Genomic DNA, 18,348 nt, shown 5'->3' with positions numbered 1-18,348 from the left:
ACCCAGGCAGAAGCCATGGGTGGGCCGTATCTTCTAGGATCTCCCCGAGATGAGATCCACTGAAGTCTTCACGTCCTCCCGTACATGAAGATCTTCTTAGGGGGAGTGGGGGCCAGAAGGCACACGCCGCTCCCCCCCACCAATACTGGACTGAGTCTTCAGGGGCTCAGCTTCACTGTGACTTTAGGCGACCCAATGGTACTTAACTCACTCTGAACCTAAAATCAACGGTGCTCTGAGAAGTGTCGGTGCCAGTGAGAGTATCACGTTGCCCCAGCCAGTGACTGGTAAGATAAAAAATTCACCCTCTACCACCAGCCAATGGCCGGGGCGATTTAAGAGTGGGTATAAAAAAAAGTGCATCATGAGGGGATCCAAGGTGAATACAACATGCTTACCATCCTGTGCAAAGTGAGAAAGAAATGTGTGGCCCACCACACACCTCACAGTGCCGAGTGCCCCAGCAGATCCATGCTAGGGGACAGCATAACACCTCAGGCTCTCTGACGCCATCTCTAGCCTTAAGGCCAGAGGATCAAGCTTTCCCTCTTTCACAGGTACTCACTTGATCTTATGCGAATGGTTGGGGCGCAGGTACATGTAAGGGAAGAAGACAAATATATAGTGTAAAGAGTATAAACACTAGGAGATGTGTAAAGTTATAGTTGCACTCACAAACAGATAGAATGCTTCAGGCCTTTCAAATGGTGTTAAAGTAGAATCTTTAATTGATCTTCATACAAGATAAAACTGAACATGGTGCAGTATCTTCAATAAAACAATAGTCGTTATTTAGATTGCACTCACAGTTCATCCATGCACGGAATGCATATAAAAGCGAAAAAAGTCCACCGGGGGGAGGGGAGTCCCGTATGGTCTTTCCTCGGAAGTAAAAGTCCGCCGTGGAGGTTCCGTGTAGTCCTTCTGACGCGTTTCGCCGTATGGCTTCTTCAAGAGAAGGGTTTTCTATCCGGTATTTCTTCTATGTTCGCTGTCGCCGTTCTTTTATATCCTCATATGTGTGTTCCGTCGCATCCTCTGACGTTTTCGGTATAATCGCATTCGGGTTCCTTCGGCTATCTCCGTCTGTTTATTCTTCATTGGTGAAGTTCCGATTGAGCTTTCTTGTTTTTTTCGTAACGGAGCCGAACAGGGGATGGCGTACACATCTATCGCGGATGTGAACTTGCAGCGATCTACTGTGTGGTTGACTCAATGTGAGTGAATCGGGAAAAGAAAAAGAAAGCTGTCTTATGCCATATCGAAAATGTTTGTAGCATTCAAAGAAAGGGAGTGATTGATCTAATGTAAATGTATTTGTAGAAAAAATAATAAATGTATTTATCGTGAATCAATTGGTGTAATGAATATTCTTTGTGTGTGTATGATAGATAAAAATAATCTAAAACTGTATACTTATCAAAAAAATAATCTAAAACTGTATACTTATCAAAGAAATACGAATGATGGTGAATGGATATCATATGGATACTGAACTTCATTGTGTTATTTAGTTGCACTACCTTTAAATAAATATCTAACATAATAATTGTGTTTGGTGTCCTAACTATGTGTATATGATATGTGATTAGTGCTATTATAGTTTATTTGATTTTAGGTAGAGGTAGATATGTTAAATGGATATACTAATGAAATTTCAATAATCAGGAATTGAATTATAAATGATTATCCTGAGTAAAAAAATGATAAATCAATAATGTTATACATACATATATATTTAATATTCACAATTTGACCTAATTTAATATTCCATTGACCTAATTAAAAAGATTAAAAATAATTTTTTAAATCATTGAATGAACACATGGTAAGTATATGACTTTTAGATCCTATGAATGACCATAGAGAGATTATATATTAATTCACTTGATCTTAGTGAAAAGAAAAGAGTGATATTCAGCGCTTAAAATAAAAATGCCAGATATCTGGTGTAATGACACAACTTAAACAAGTATAATACCTTGGTGCTGCAGAACCAACACACCAAGTGTGTAAAAGATAATACATAAAACAAAGAAATAAAGGGCTGCGCAAAATTTACAAACGACACCATAATAGGTGCGGAAATGAAATTAAATAATACTTAAATTCATTAAAGTGGATTCTTCAATAGGTTCCTCGGGGAATGGAGTTTCTTCTTTGTACCGGTGTACCAGAAAAGACCGGAGGAGAAAGAGTTAAAAAAAAGTACTAGCTTTAATATAAATTAAAAAAAGTAGTATCTTACATATAAGAACACTTTAACGCTCCCGTGGGAAGGACCGGAATAATGCTGTGTTGTAGCAGTAACAGCTTGGTTCTCACAGGATTCCTCTGTGTCCACTTCCTCAATGGGTGTATTCAGCACAACGCATTTCACCAATCAGCTTCCTCAGGTGCACTTGATCTTAGCCAAGGGGCCAGGAAGCCTCTACCTTATTGGGGCGGCAACAGCAAGCAATGAGAAGCCAACACTTTCTAGATCCCAGTTCCCCCCTTCTGCCTGCTTATCTCACCTATATTATTGGTTCTGATGGCAGGATTGTGTAAGTTGGGGTGGTTTTCAGTGGTAACTAATTTGCATATGATCTGCATATTGCATTTTACATATGGTGTGATGCATGCTGGTTGTAACTCACCGCAAGCTTTTTGAAAGGCTCTTGGAGGCTGGTGGTGATTGTTTTCCACAAAAAGGTTATTGTTGGGGTGTTAAAGCACTGAGTTGCTGTGCTTCTGTATCCTATAGCGCTGCTGATGTTTCCGAAATGCTGGAAGAAGGAGGGATTGTCTGTTGGGTGTACTCGGTTGGGGTACAGGTCGTTCTTGTCACTGTAAACTGTATATGTTAGTGAGTGTTTGTGTGTATATACGCATAGCGTTATAAAAAATACACACACTGACTGTAACGCTTCATATGCTTACTAACTCTAACACAACAGTACATACTTAAACACAAGCGGGGGCCTCCTATACACCAGTGCCTCTCAGGTGGCCCTAGGTGAGGAGTCCCTTTAATAATAATAAAAAAAAAGAATAGGTTCTTATCAGGTCCTCGCATGTTCGCGTATTTGGTAATTCCGTCCGTCAGCTGCTCTGTGAGAGTCAGGTTTACCGAATCTTACACAGCATCAATTATATTTTCTTTAACATACACTATCATTAGCAGTTTAAACAATTCTTAGTCATTAACATTATAATTAAAACATGGCCTCAAAACATATGTTCTATTCAGTAAACTTAATGTGTCAGCTGTTACCTGTACGTTATAGTATGTGAAAACTAGACTTGGGCACCAGGGGGCTCTTCGTCTTCGTGCTTGTCTTCGGCAAAAAAAAAAAAACTTCGTATTCCACGAATATTCCCCCGTTCCTGTCTTCTTTTCAGGCGAATATTCGTGGACATTCTTCATGTTCGTTTTTTCTGGTCAAGGGGTTAATACGGGTTTAACGTGTACCGCAGCAGCTCTGGCGCCAAGAGTTTATCCATAGGTTAGCTGTCAGGAGTTAAAAAGGCCGTGCGAGTGAGCCTATTGGTCACCTGCAGAGTCTTCCTCTGGCATCAACAAACAGGCGACCAATAGGCTCACTCGCTCTGCCCTGTAACCCCTGACGGCGAACCTGCAGATTTCCGCTTCCATCAACTCCTGCAATGCCGTGAAGATCAGGTAGGCTAGATGGGGAAGGTACCGGGGAGATTAGTAGACGAAGACGATCACGAAGATCTTCATGGTGTGTGTCTTCATCTACGTTTTACCGCCGATCTCTTCTCTTCGTGTCTTTGGAACGAACACGAAAACGCACTCTTCGTGTTCATTTTCATGATCGCCCGAAGACGAATGCCCGAAAACATTATAATCTTTACTGCTCGGTTTCTTTTAACCAGTTCTCTTCCAACATACAGGTCTATTCACTAAAGTGGAAGTGCTTGCAACTTGGCAAAAAAAGTTAGTTTGCAGCAGTAAGGTCAAAACTCACAAATTTGCACATGTCAACTGGCGTTAGCAACTCACTAATTCTCTAAATAAATAAATAAATAAATATGGTCCCTGGGACACCTTATTAGCAAGGCTTTAATCAAATCAATGATTTTTCCTCCTTTTTTTCCCAATGTGTTGGACTCATAAGATAATGATTCATATCTGATAACTAATCAATAATATACTGTATCTTCTCTGTTATCTTCTGCGCTGCATGACTTATATAGGTATTTTGTAGATTGTGTTTTTTACAATAAATAATATCAATAATATCATAACTATGCAAAGGAAAAGAGGGCCCTGCTCTTGCGAGCTTACAATTACCTGCTTAAACAGTATTGCTGTAATGCCTCGATGTCAAGGCATTCAGCAAAACTGGCCCCTCCCTGTGGGTGTCAACATCCGCCATACACTGTATGGCGGCGGACGCCCGTTTTAAAAGTTTGGGAGGCAATCAATGATCCTAAACTTCAATGGTGTTGCTGAAATGCCTCAATCACGAGGCATTCAGCGACACCGACCACTCACCCCAGGACGCTCTGTGACCATTCCGGAGAGCGGTTACAGCCTCCACTGCGAGTGATTTTGCAAGATCGCGGCTGTCCTTTCAAAAAAAATTAAAACGTTTGCCAGAGGGTCTCCAGACCCTCTAGAGAACTCTGGTTTCACTTGCGGGTTGAATACAGGTACTCATTCAACCGTGTAAGTCAATGGGAAAATAAAAAAGCTTTAAAAAAATGGAAACATTTAAAAATTATGTTGCATCAGAGGAACCATCCAGTTCGAGCAAAATGTAAAAAAGTCCAAAAAGAATAAAATAAATAAAAGAAAAAATAAAGTTTATTATTATGAGTAAGTGCTAAAATTAGCGCTGTATCTTCCCAAAAATCTTGTCATGGAAAGAGTTAAAGTAAAAGCATTTCAAATGCCCAAGGGGTGTCTAATTTAAAAAAAATTAAAATGGTTTGATGGGGTAAATTAAGGGGGCCGGGCTTAACGATAGGGCATAGGCACAGACTGACAAAAAAATGGGGAAAAAAGTGCACTTCTCAAATGTGGCCTTTTAACCCCAAACACCAGACAAACCCATGTATAGGTGGTGTCACTGTACTCGGGAGATGTTGCTGAACATATTGGGGTGTTGTTTGATAGTGACGTATATTTGGAGCAATACATTTATTTACTACCACAAACTGTGGCAAAGGCTGGTGGTAGAATCTCATGCATGGAAAGGGTTAAAGTACTATCATTTGAAATACCTTGGGGTGTCTTATTTTCAAAAATATATGGTTGGATGGGGTAAATTGAATTAGCCGGCTTCAAAGATGGCCCTATTAGGACATGAGGGCAGAATGACCAGATGTAAAAGTTCCAAGTTAAAAAATGCGCACTTCCTAACTGTGGCATTTTACCTCCCAAACAACCCCACAAACCCATGCATGGGGGGTATGACTGTACTCGGGAGATGTTGCTGAACACATATTGGGGTGACGTATACGAGGAGCTGTGAATTCATACCTGAAGCTCAATTTTAGTGATAAAAAAAACACAAAATAAATTACTACTACAAAGTTTGACAAAGGATGGTAGTAGAATTAGTGCATGGAAAAGGTTAAAATATCAGCATTTGAAATACCTTGGGGTGTCTAGTTTTCAAAAATATACGGTTTGATGGGTAAATTGCATTGGCCGGCTTCAAAGATACCCGAAATAGCACATGTCGCAGAATGACCAGCTTTAGAAATTCGTTTGAAAATAGCAAAACGCTACTTGTACTTATTGGCCAGAAAAAAGGCAAAAAAACATTCAAAAATGTGGGTATTTCTAAACTCAGGACAAATAGTAGAATCTATTTAGTAGGTTTTTTCATTAGCCTTTTTGGATGAGTAAAAGAGTTTTTGTGTAAAAGTCGGAAAATGTGTTTTATTTTTCATCATATGTTATTATTTTTTATGGGAAATTAGATATGATCAAAAAAATTATATCTGAAGAAAGCCCTTCTTGTCCTGAAATAAAGAATATATAATTTGTGTGGGTTCACTAAATGAGTGAGGAGAAAATTACATCTAAACACGAGCGCCGCAAAACTGTTAAAACAGCCTTGGTCCCAAAGGGTACAAAAGGTAAAACACAGCCTGGTCCTTAAGGGGTTAAATAACAACCCTTAGGTGGCATCCTTGCCCTCCTGTGCCTAAATCCCTGATGGCAGGGGGTGAGAGGAGTTAAAAAATAACTTTATGCCCTTTAGAGTAGCATTTAACCCACCCTATACTTATACGGACCTTTAACTCCTGACGGCGAAACTCCAGGAGTCAAAGGTCCATGCGAGCGATTGGTCACCGGCAGGGAGCTCCTCTGACATCAACCAAATGAAGGAGCCCCCTGTCGATGACCAATAGAGTCGCTCGAACGGACCTTTAACTCCCAACGCCGAAACTTGGCCTGGGAAGGGAACAGGAGTTAAAGGTCCATAAGAGCGACTCTATAGGTCGTTGGCAGGGGCTTCCAATGGGTTGATGCCAGAGGAGACACCTGCCGGCGACCAATAGAGTTGCTCGCGTGGACCCTTAGCGCCTTGCGCGATCCTATGGATTCCCGCTCCCATTAACCCCTGTGATGCTGCGTAGACCAGGTAGGCTAGATGGGGAAGGGACCAGGGAGAATAGTAAATGAAGACGAAGATGAACACGAAGTTTCTTCGTGTTGTGTGTCTTTGTATACGTTTTGCCTCCCCCATGTTCGTTTCTTCAGTATTCGGGCTGAACAACGCAAACGCACCCTTTGTGTTCGTTTTCATCATAACCCGAATGTGAATGCACAAGTCTACTAAATGTACAGTTTCGAGGGGAATAAGTACACATAGATTTTTGCTTCATCTTAAATAGGTTAATGTGGTCTTGTGACTGTTATTATATCACGGTTTCATGAGATGTGATTCACACTAATGACCACTGTTGGACCCTCTGACAGGCGTTCCATGTTCAGTGTTATATTCAGATTCCTCCAGAGACATCCCGTTTTATTAGCGCTTACTTGATGTCTGATTTAAAATTGAACGCATCTTCCTTGCTATGCACTATAAACACATAAAGATGATGAGATCTCCATCGTGCTTTCATATCATTCTTTATTTCAATCAACAACTGTTGGGAAGCGACAAGCGACTCTTTAAAGCTTGGTTGAGTATAACAGGCATCTAATGCTGGAAGAATACAATGGCAGATCACCATTAGTGTCGTCATATTATTCTTTTTCTTAATCTACTAATCTAAAATAATATTTCAGAAGTATTTTCCAGCTTCTAAAACTTACTATGTTGGCAATCAGCAATAAAGCAGCTATTTTTATCTAATCCTACCATTTATCTAGATTATTGAAAATCCTGATTTGCATTTAGGAAATAGAAACCAAATTCTCATATGTCCTCCTGTGCCACCGTCAGGTTAAAGTGGGCGACCCCTCTCCACGTGCCCTCGATGTTTGTTTCATAGCCAAAAAGGGTGCGGACTTTGGCGCGATACGGCATTTCCATTTCTGCCTTCCTGACTGACGCGATGACGCGGATGGCTTTACCTTCTGGGACCTCCACGTCACTGCTCGAGGAAAATGAAACCTGAGAGAGAGAGAGGTTTAAATAAAAGTCATGAGTAATCTAAATTAAAATTAAAAGCGGAATAAGAAGTTTTTGTAGCCACACCGGTTTTACTTTATTTACATTTAAGCATTATAAGTAGTGTGGTTGAGAGCTAAAACATGACAACTCTTCTGGAGCCCCTAAACTTCTTTTTCTTCTTGAAGAACCTTAAACAAGCGCATAACTTATGATAAATGCCAAGAGTCTTGTTAGCCATGCCATGAATATAAATGTCATTATGTGTCACCCCATACCTCGGTCTCATTGGTCTCGGTGAAGCTCCAGGTGTGGGTTGTGCTCAGGTTGACAGTAAGTTTTAGTCCTTGTTCAGCGATTCCTGGAATTCCTGCTTTAAAGGTCATTTCGGCACCAACTTCACATGTGAATCCGTGTTCGTGGGAAAATTCACTCGACTGCTTAATGGTTTTAGTGAATCTGAAATTAATAAATACTCTATTAGGACTTTGTAAGAGCTCTCACATGTTACCACTAGATGGAAATGTAGGATTAATCAAAACGTTTATTGTGTTCCAGCCTGTGAAACCCAACCATACACTGGGTACTCGGCTGGAGGTGGCACTGCCATGTACATGTAGCCTAACTGCAGGAGGCCAGAAGGTAGCCAGGGCAGTAACCAGTACGGGGCCATGACAGCCCCACCAGAACACTACACTTAAATGAGACTTTTTAGTTTAATGGACGATGCAAACTTGGAAATTTAGTTCACAAGAAAATTCAGTGTTAATTTAATACAGAGTAGCTTGCTCCTGAAAGTGTATAGCGCAACAGTGAATATTCCAGTCAAAATCATGCTTGTTTCCTACTACAAATTCACATTTTGTGTAAACACTCTTTTACATGCATTTTAGTGAATAGACAGTGATTTGTGATGTCATCAGCATAATGTGCATTTTCAAGCTTACTTTGTCACTAGATCTAAATCTGACACAGTGTTATAGAGGAGCTGGTAGTGTTTGCGAGCGTATGCCAAAATAATTTCCTTAATCTATAAAACAATTATGAGTTCACCCCATGAAGCGTATCGTGACATTAGAATCCATTCCTGTGTTTAATTCTTTTGATAAAGTTATAATTTTACACCCCCCTCGCCCTAATAATCTTTGTGTAGACTCACAAGCCCTTCGAAACGTTCAGTGTTCATCAGTTGTGAATATATATAATAAAGAAATAACTATCGATTACTTACGAAAAGCTGTGTTTCAATGGGACGGAGCTCCTTTTGTTGTCGTAGGTCTTTTCCTGGACGACCTCAAGGTTTTCTGAGATCACTTTACCCAAATCAGGAAGGAATTCCAAGCTTATCATTCGCTGGATTGTTTTATCTCTTGTGAAAGCATTTAATCTATTTATGTGATAATTCCACCCAACTCTTTTTGCATGATAAACGCCGATTCCTGCGACTGGTGGATCTGCATAGTAAATGTTACCGTTATCTTTTTGGACACACCACAGTTTCCCATCGGGGGTGAAAGACATAAAATGGGTTAAATCACGCCAGTTTCCATGTCCAATCGTTACACTTGTGCCGGTCCAGTTGTCATCAATCGAGGTTGGTGGACTTCTTTTCACAAACCTGTCATCACTGGTCACCGCATACATCATGCCTTCTGGGTCAAAGAAAACAGCTTCTAATGTGTTCCATTTTCGACCTATCTGGGTAGCTCTTCCATAAAGCCAAGAGACATATTCATTATCTGGAGCCGGGCCTTTGAACAAACCCCCGTCTTTTGTGATTACGTAGAGATCCCCTTTGGGATGAAATAAGAGGGTTTTGACGTTCTTCCAGTCGACTTTGCCCACTCTTCTAGCAACAGAGAACCAGTCCTTCCCGGCAGAAGGCATAGGCCCCACGTACAGATCTTCTCCACGGACAGCATACAGCTTCCCTTCAGGACTGAAAGCAATAGCACTGACGCCCCTAAATCTCCCCAGCTGGGCTGCCCTTGCAAAGTAGTTATCCATTTCCTGTTTAGGTGGCGGCCCAGCTCGGATCGTATCATCATTGTGCACAGTAAAGAAAATAGTCTCTGAAATGTTATGAAAGCACAATATTGTCATAATTAGCCTTATAAATTCAATAGAAATTATTATTATACAATTTTGAAAATGACCACCAAATGCAACCTTTTTCGGCTACTGAAAAAAGTGTCCATTCACTAAACGGCAGATTAATGCTTAAAATTCTATATAAAAAAAAGGTTAGGTCCCATATCCACATTAACTATGAAATACTGGGTTAGGGAACATTAAACATTAAGAATGTGGGATTAATTGTAGACTAATGACTAAAACAAAATGTTCTTTTAAATAGCAGCTTCCAGTATTAATATGTAGTATAAAATGTCATTTCGTATATTATATACAATATTTAATGACAAATATATATACTTTTTTTTAAAAAATATACTGTATATAGGCCACACTTTTTCCCCCCCACTTTAAGTCATTAAAGTGGGGGTGTGGCCTATATTAGGGGTTTAGCAATTCGTATCGCCCAATGCCCGGGACATGCAGTTCTGGGCGCCGGTCAGACAGCAGGGTTAGGATACAGATCCCCCGCAGCAGTGCAGGGGATCTGCATCCTACTCTCCGATACGCTCAGACAGCCTCCCCTGCCAGCACTTTACACAGGGGGCGTGCTGGCACAGGAGATTGTCTAAGCGCATCGTCTGCTCCATGTGCTTTAACAATCTCCCTTCCCGGGAATTCCGGGAATTGTTTACGCTCGCATCGCCGCAGCCGGTTAACGTCTGCGTGATGCTCTTTAACAATCTTCCGCCGTGGCAAGTGCCGGCACCGGAAGTTGTATACGCATATTGCGTAGATGTGCCCCGCCGGCCCCACAAGAAACCCGGGACTCTGCACTGGTAAGTCTAGGGGGCACATGGGGGGGCAGAGTGGCAGCATATCTCGGGGGAGGGGGGCAGAATGGCAGCATATATCGGGGGGCAGAGTGGCAGCATATCTCGGGGGGCAGAGTGGCAGCAGATCTCGGGGGGGCAGAGTGGCAGCATATGTACTTTTTTTCTTTATTTACATTTTTTCTTTAAAAAAGCACCTAACTTTTAGGGTGCGGCCTATAATCGAGCCAATGCGGTATATAATTTAGGATCATTTTGTAAATATGAAGTTTTCATGAATATCACTGTACTCAGGAGATTTTGCTGAATACACATTAGGTGTTGTTTGACATATACCAGGAGTTATAAATTTAAACCTGAAGTACAATGAGTGTTAAAATATCAGCATTTGAAATATGCTGAGGTGTCTAGTTTTCCCAAATAGGACATGGGGGCAGGATTATAAGGTTTTAAAAAAATGATTTTGAAATTGCCCTATAACTTGCAAAAAAACAAATTGTCCTGAAAAAAAACAATATATAACTTGTGCGGGTAGAGTTCATGAAGACAGGGTAAGGTTGAGTAGCTGGGTGCCCTGCAGAATCTTTTACTGAGCAATTCAATGGAGGCTTTTATTAGTAACAATCATTTCACAGAATATTTTATTGAAGAGTCAATAAAAAAACTGCGTGATCAATGACAAGGAACTAGTATCGAAAAAGAACACACGCAACACACCATCAGAGTCTTAATAATTCTTTAAATTATTGTATCGAGGAAAAGTTAGATTTGAAAACTACTTTTCAACTACTAGTAATTACTGAATCAAGTGATAAATCATCCATTTCCAAAGCAATTTTTTGCCATATTTCTTTTTTGCCGTGTTTCTTGCAAGAGGAGGACCCTGCAGGTGACCAATAGACTCACTTGCATGGCGCTTTAACTCCTGATGGCGCAACTTGGCCTGGGGAGACTATGGTCTCCTCGCTCCAAGAGTTAAAGGTCCGTACAAGCGACTCTATTGGTCATTCGTATGAACCTTTAACTCTGGAGGGGGCTCGTCTGCCATCAACCAATGAAGTATTTGTCAGGAACAGAGGTGTTAAAGCGACGCTCAAGTCTCCTGAACACAGAATGTATATTAAAGAACCTTAATTTGCACTCTTATTAAACACATCTCCTGAATGGGAAATAGCTGGGGAATATGGGGGGGGGGTTCTACATAATCCCTCCATGCATTAGCAAGAAGCAGGGTGACCATCAGGAGGTACAACCAATAAGTGTCTTTTACCTGAGAGAGCAGGGAGGCTGAGCCCCCTGCTTGGCTGCAGTGTCTTCGCTACCGCAGGGCCATGTAATGCGTGACCTTGCGGTAGTAGAAACACTGGTATAAAGGAGGCCTCTAGCGGGCCACTAACCTCAGCTTTACCAACCCCTAACCCATAGGACATTTTGCTAAGCCAGTGCTGTGGGCCACGTTTCCTTAGGCCCAACATGCTGAGTCTGAGCTCCAGAATATGATGTCATTTCCTGATGCTCAGACATAGCGTGCAAGGACTTTGAGGGAGCAGGGCAGCGGCATACCTCCTCCTGGGCCAACAAGGGTAAGTTGCGCATGTGTGTAAATAAATATGTTAGTGTTTGTAAGTATGTTGCCGTTTGTATGTATGTTAATATGTGTGTGAAAGTACGTCTGTATAAGTATGTTACTGTATATGTGTGTATGTTAGTATATTTGTGTTAGTATGTTACTGTAGCTGTGTAAGTATGATACTGTGTGTGTAGGTATGTTAGTGTATGTGAGTCTGCAAGTATGTTAGGGTGTGTGTATCTCAGTATGTTGCTCTGTTTGTATAAGTATGTATATGTGTGTGCATACGTGTGTTAGTATGTTAGTGTAGGTGAAAATCTGTTACTGTGTGTAAGTACATGTTTGTGTGTAAGTAGGTTACTTTTATACAGGTAACAAACTGAGCTTAGTTTAGAGAGTGCCCCTAATCTCACTTGTTACCTGTATAAAAGACACCTGGGAGTAAAATGCAAATCAATTCATAATTTATTTAAAATGCGTTATTCTGGATTTTGTTGTTATCCTGTCTCTCGCTGTTCAAATAAACCTACCATTAAAATTATAGACTGATCATGTCTTTTTTTCCTTCATTGTATAGAGAGTGTAAGAGTCAATGGGTTCATGTTAGTATATGTTGTTGAATAGTGTGTGTATGTTTACAAGACTGTTGTTTTGGAGTTTGTCTGTGTGTGTATGTTGTTGTGTTATGCGATTTGCATAAGTGTTTATATCCACATGTAGTGTTATAAGTATGTGTATTGGTGCGTGGGGTTATGGCACATGTGCATGAGCGTATGGTGTTAGCATGTAGCGTGTATGTGTGTTTTACTGTAAGATATTAATGTACGGTGGTAAAAATAGTTTACGTGTTGGTATGTATGCGTGTTAGTTATAAGGGGCCTTGACTAAATACGCCACCCAAACACTACTAACCCTATGCTTGCCCTTATTCTCATAGGTTGTGCTTATGGGAGTATTTTAAGGCCAAGTGATGGGTGAAGCAATGGGTGGGGCAGTGGGATGGACATGGGTGGGCTGGTGGGAGGGGCATGGGGGTCCCAGGTGTTAGGCATGTACTGGGGCCCAAAGATTTCTGATGACAGCCCTGGCAAGGAGGAACATCACAGACATTTAAAGAGGCCACTAAGCTATCGTATGCAGTTTTGGGGAGAAAAATGAAAATCATAAATTTAAAATATTTCTTCTTACCAGGTCCAGACATTTTCAGAGTATTCAGAGCTGTTGTAAGTCAGACGTTCTGTGAGGGTTAGAGTCAACGAAACCAGCAACACATCGATTTATATTTTTTTATACGCTTGTTTGACATTTCTTCAGTGTAAATATTTCCCAAGAAATTTTAATTTGCCCATAAAACTAATCTGATATTCGGTAAACTTCATTAATGTGTCACCTGCGGCAGGTAAAGAAACCGCGATCTGTATTTATATAATGAACTTTGGTTTCATTTAATGGTTTATTAAGAAATCATAAGAGATGTGTTTTATAGGAAAAGTATATACCACATAATTATAGAAACCAGGGTATATCACAGAGTGGTAGGTAATCTGTTTGCCGTCTGCATAGACAGACATGGGCAGCAGAACGGGTCGTACTGAAGAGCTTGGTGGCTTTAAACATTGCGCTGTCACAGGGTGCCGCCTTTGCTACAAGTCAGTTCATGAAATGTTTTCCCTGCCAGATCTGCCCCGGTCCGCTGTAAGTGCTCTTATTGTGAAGTCTAAGTGTCAAGCAGCAACAACAGCTTAGCCACGAGGCTGTAGGCCATGCACACTCGCAGAGCGGGCCACCGAGTGCTGATACGCGTAACGCGTAATAAATCACTTATCCCCTGAAGAATCTAAACTTCTTCTGAAAGCAACATCACAAGTTCAGTGCATCTGGAGCTTTGTGAAATGGCTTTCGATGGCCAGACAGCTGCCCGCAAGCAGGAGATCACTGTGTGTGACGAACCCTGTCTGATCTTCACTGTTATTATTATTATATTTATGGGTACCCTGTTTGAATGTCTGCAGCTCCGGCCTTCAAAGAGACGATCCTATAATCTGGCTGGGGCTCTTAATCAGCCAGCACAGCCCTGTCTGCCCAGACGGCTCCCGCACTACAGGGGGGATAACACAGGTGGGGGAAACCCATTGTATCCCTTAATGTGAGTGAGGGGATGTGAGTGATGGGATTTGTGATAAGATGTGGCTGATAGGATTGGGGGTTGGGTTCGGTGCACAGTGAATGGAGATTGTATATAAGTTCTGTGTGTTTGTAATAAAGTGTTCTGTTTTAACCTCAAAGCATGAAGTTCTGTCTCATGATTGAGGGAAGTGCTGGTCTGTGACTGCTTTCTTCGGACAGCCACAGAGTGTCCGCTTACTGGGAGAGGGAAGGAGCTGACGGGCGGATGTGTCCAGTCTGGGGCACAGGACGATCCGTCACATTGGTGGCAGCGGTGGGATCTACTCTTTCCAGACCAGAGCGGACCAAAGCAACTAGCCGCAGAACAAAGTTATACCCTGGCGAGGAAGAGCCAAACCGATCCACAGATGGAGTGGATTGAACAGTCACCGGGATGCGGGGTGACTTGGAGGGGAGTCGAGACCCTCGAATCGGAGACTCCAGTATGGGAGTTTGAGAGACGGACCCGAGCCCGGCTCGTGAGATGGAGAGCGGCCCTAGAAAAGTGGAGCGCCCACCAAGGTACACATCTGCCCACCCTAGAACAACGAATCAGGGATCAGGTAAATGGGAGGCTCTACTTGTTCGGGGGACCCGCGTCTCCAGGTGAGTTTGCAGAGCTAGAGAGGCTGGTCCGACAGGAGATTGGGCTCGAAGAGGAGTACCGAGCCGTATACTGGGAAGCCCGAGGCCCACAGCGAAAATCCAGAAAGCCCCATTCTCCGGAAGGGATGGATGTTGGCGGGCCTGGCCTGTTGTGGGAGGCATTCGAGGAAAGGGGTGTCTTTGGCAATGGCAACATGGACCGATGGTGGGACATTAGTGACAAGCGCCGGAGAGCCCTGCCGCCCACTGCAACAAGTGAACTCAGCCAAGACCTTGAGAGACTAGTAGACAGAGAACGGTGCCTCGAGGCAGAATACTTGGCGCTGTTCGAGGGGAGCTACGCCCTGCAGTGTGAGCTGACAGATGTCACAGAGCGAGCTCCGGAGGCCACTCACTGTAATTGGCAAGCCTCCGGACTTGAAGGTTCAGCCACTCTGCCTCTGGTATTGCAGCCAGAGCCTGAAGAGGTAAAAGTGGGCAATCACTTTTGGGAGGAAGTCTTCCGGGTGATTATGGACCGCATGCAGTCGCCGGAATTTGAGGCAGCGGTCTATGGGTTTCCACTAGAGGCGGCAGAAGTGCCGACAACATGGCAGAGGGAGGCTGTTCTCTGCCCAGCACCATGCGCCCCTCCTAATCCGGCTGAAGCGCCGGCAGTGGGGCAGAGTGCCGCTGGCCTCTGCCCGCCCCACAGTGAAAGGTCCCTGCCTGATAGCAGGGACCCACCAAGGCAGTGCGACGCGATCCTCTGCCCAGCACCGCAAAATGCCAGACCGGCAGAAGAGCCGGCCACGGGGCAGAGTGCTGCTGGCCTCTGCTCATCCCCCAGCACAGTGTTTCCGACGGCTAACAAGGATCAACCAGCAGCGCTGGCACCCGGAGAGAGAGTCGCTGACCTCTGTCCTGCACCAGCAATCCTCGCTCTGGCTGAAACGCCGGCAACAGGGCAGAGTGCTGCTAGCCTCAACCCGCCCCACAGCGAAGGGTCCCCACCTGCTAGCAGGGAACCACCAGCGGAAGAGCTGGCCACAAGGCAGAGTGACGCTGTTCTCTGCCCAGCACCGTTCCCTGCACCAGCAGAAGCACTGGCAACCGGGCAGAGTCGCTGACCTCTGCCTTGCACTGCTTACACCCCCATTATCTGGCTCTCCCCAGCACGAGCATCCGGGAGGGGGCGCAGGCGGCGACCCTCCCCAGCGGCCGTCACCAATTATGGGAGGAAGGGCAACTGGCACTCCTCCCCAGCGGCATGGATTAGTGGGCAAAATGAGCCCCAGCTCGGAGAGCCAGGTAGGGGTAAGTGAAACTGCTGCTGCTTTGGAGTGGGCTCTTGTTGTTTGGGTGGTGGAATGTGGAGCTGACTCGGGACAAGCCCGTAGTCAGGGAAACCATGGGAGGGTTCCATCAGGTTGGGAGGGAGCCGAGTCTGGGCTGAGGGCCCAGAGGGGAAAGGAAGCCCTGGAGAAAGGTCTCCCATGCCTGCAGAGGAGACTAAAGAGGGCTGCCCACTGGAGAGGCTTCTGGGCTGGCCTCTTACCCTTTGACTACGGGCCAGGCCTAGGAGCCTGGGTGACTGACATGGGCATGCTAGGGTGCCCCAGAGGCCGCACGCCCGCTCTCCCTACCCCGCAGGACTAGAGACAGTAGAGGCCTGGTCATCCCCAAGCCGATCCGTTAGGGATCTGGCTGTGTCTGCCGGACGTTTGCACAAGAGGGGAGTAATGTGAAGAACCATGTCTGGTCTTCACTGTTATTATTATTATTATATTTATGTGTACCCGGTTTGAATGTGGCTGCAGCTCCGGCCTTCAAAGAGACGATTCTATAATCTGGCTGGGGCTCTTAATCAGCCAGCACAGCCCTGTCTGCCCAGACGGCACCCACACTACAGGGGGGATAACACAGGTGGGGAAACCCATTGTATGCCTTAATCCCCTCACCTGATACATCCCCTGTATACTGATGGGATTTGTGATGGGATGTGGCTGATGGGATTTGTGATGGGATGTGGCTGATAGGATTGGGTGTTGGGTTCGGTGCACAGTGAATGGAGATTGTATATAAGTGCTGTGTGTTTGTAATAAACAGAGTTCTGTTTTAACCTCAAAGCATGAAGTCCTGTCTCATGATTGAGGGAAGGGCTGGTCTGTGACTGCTTTCTTCGGACAGCCACAGCGTGTCCGCTTACTGGGAGAGGGAAGGAGCTGACGGGCGGATGTGTCCAGTCTGGGGCACAGGACGATCCGTCACACTGTGCACAATGCCAAGCATCAGCCGGAGTGATGTAAAGCCACCGGACTCTGGAGTGATAAATTACACCTCGATATCTGAATGTCTGATGGGTGAATCTGGGTTGATCAGATGTCAGGAGAACACTTAATGAAAAATTACTGAAAAGTAACCAAACCGGACCCCTTCAGAGCCGTACATCAGGGCAGCTGCTCCTTTTGCTACCAGCACACGGGCATGTAATGTCCACTCAAATGCACAAAAGCACAACTCTAGTTGTATGGGTGTTTGCCATGGACCCACTGAATTTAGGATGACCCTTTTGTGGACACAATAACATTATATTGTACTTCCCCAGATGAGACAAAGCTGGGAATGGAGGACTCAAAGGAGTTAATTGTAGATCCTGTGATGATTTATCAGGAGTACAAATATAATGCCAGGTTTACTTACTCTAGGTGCTGGGGAATGTGATAGCTCTTCACGGATGATAAATACAGGATGCACTTAATTGTTTTTGCAGTTAAATTAGATGTCCCGAGGCCACTGTCACACGGCAGTTTAATTAGAGAACAAGATACGTCTTTTTTTACTGTAATTGGGTCTGCAGGAGACACAGAGAACCCCGAATTATAGGTTTTCTTCAAATCTCTGACATGGGCTACTCAAGAACTAAAATCAAATTCATAGAACCACCTGTTTATTTTGCTCAGCGCCTGTGTGTGTAAATGTGTGTGTGTGTGTGTGTGCAAATGTGTGTGTAAGTGTGTGTGTGTGTAATTGTGTGTGTGTAAGTGTGTGTGTGTGTGTGTGTGTGTAAGTGTGTATATTGAACGGTTGACACCAGCAACTCTTCCTCAATGTTTTTATGTGAACTGCATACTAAGCTAAAGTATATTTTTCTTCCTTAATCCCAGATTCATAAAGAGTAGGTACATATAAAAGGTCCAAAATAACATGATATATACATAGTTTCCTTGTAACTTCATTCACAAGTTAAGCACGTATTATACCCATGATAAGCAAAATATTGTAACGTTCGGCTTAACATTGAGGGAGAGGCAAGAGGGCCACGTGGAACAGAGCTATCTAGGGAGCAGACGCAAAATTCACATTACAACCATACAGTACCTGTATAAATACGTTTTAAAAAATGTGAGTTTCAGAGAAATTCTTAAGTCAAGTCTGGCCAACCAACCTTTAGCGTGACTGATCAGTTGACTAAGACTCCATGAGTATAATACGCAAGATTTTCCTGTTTTCCTACTGATTATGGAGTAAGGTC

At 43.6% G+C, this 18,348-nt stretch overlaps 1 protein-coding gene across 1 annotated transcript; it reads right to left on the bottom strand.

Moving 5' to 3' along the window:
• Positions 1–7,095: 7,095 nt before the first annotated feature.
• LOC128467588 (uncharacterized) lies at positions 7,096–9,689 on the bottom strand. Its single transcript, XM_053449254.1, has 3 exons — positions 8,818–9,689; positions 7,865–8,045; positions 7,096–7,589 (listed from the first exon to the last, which is right to left on the bottom strand). Exons 1-3 carry the CDS (start codon positions 9,687–9,689, stop codon positions 7,392–7,394), a joined length of 1,251 nt encoding a protein of 416 aa, XP_053305229.1. The 3' UTR covers positions 7,096–7,391.
• Between the last annotated feature and the right edge of the window lie 8,659 nt (positions 9,690–18,348).

The sequence above is a fragment of the Spea bombifrons genome, chromosome 1 (assembly GCF_027358695.1).
Source record: "Spea bombifrons isolate aSpeBom1 chromosome 1, aSpeBom1.2.pri, whole genome shotgun sequence".
Lineage (NCBI taxonomy): Eukaryota > Metazoa > Chordata > Amphibia > Anura > Pelobatidae > Spea > Spea bombifrons.
The sequence above is the reverse complement of the archived record's forward strand: the minus strand, read 5'-3'. Positions and strand labels throughout refer to the sequence as shown.

Excerpts from the sequence above, each read along its gene's own strand:
- LOC128467588 (XM_053449254.1), bottom strand. The coding sequence starts at position 9,689 with ATGACAATATTGTGCTTTCATAACATTTCAGAGACTATTTTCTTTACT. Across the intron at positions 8,046-8,817 it reads CCATTGAAACACAGCTTTTC|ATTCACTAAAACCATTAAGC; the intron begins GTAAGTAATCGA and ends TATTAATTTCAG. Across the intron at positions 7,590-7,864 it reads CCGAGACCAATGAGACCGAG|GTTTCATTTTCCTCGAGCAG; the intron begins GTATGGGGTGAC and ends TCTCTCTCTCAG.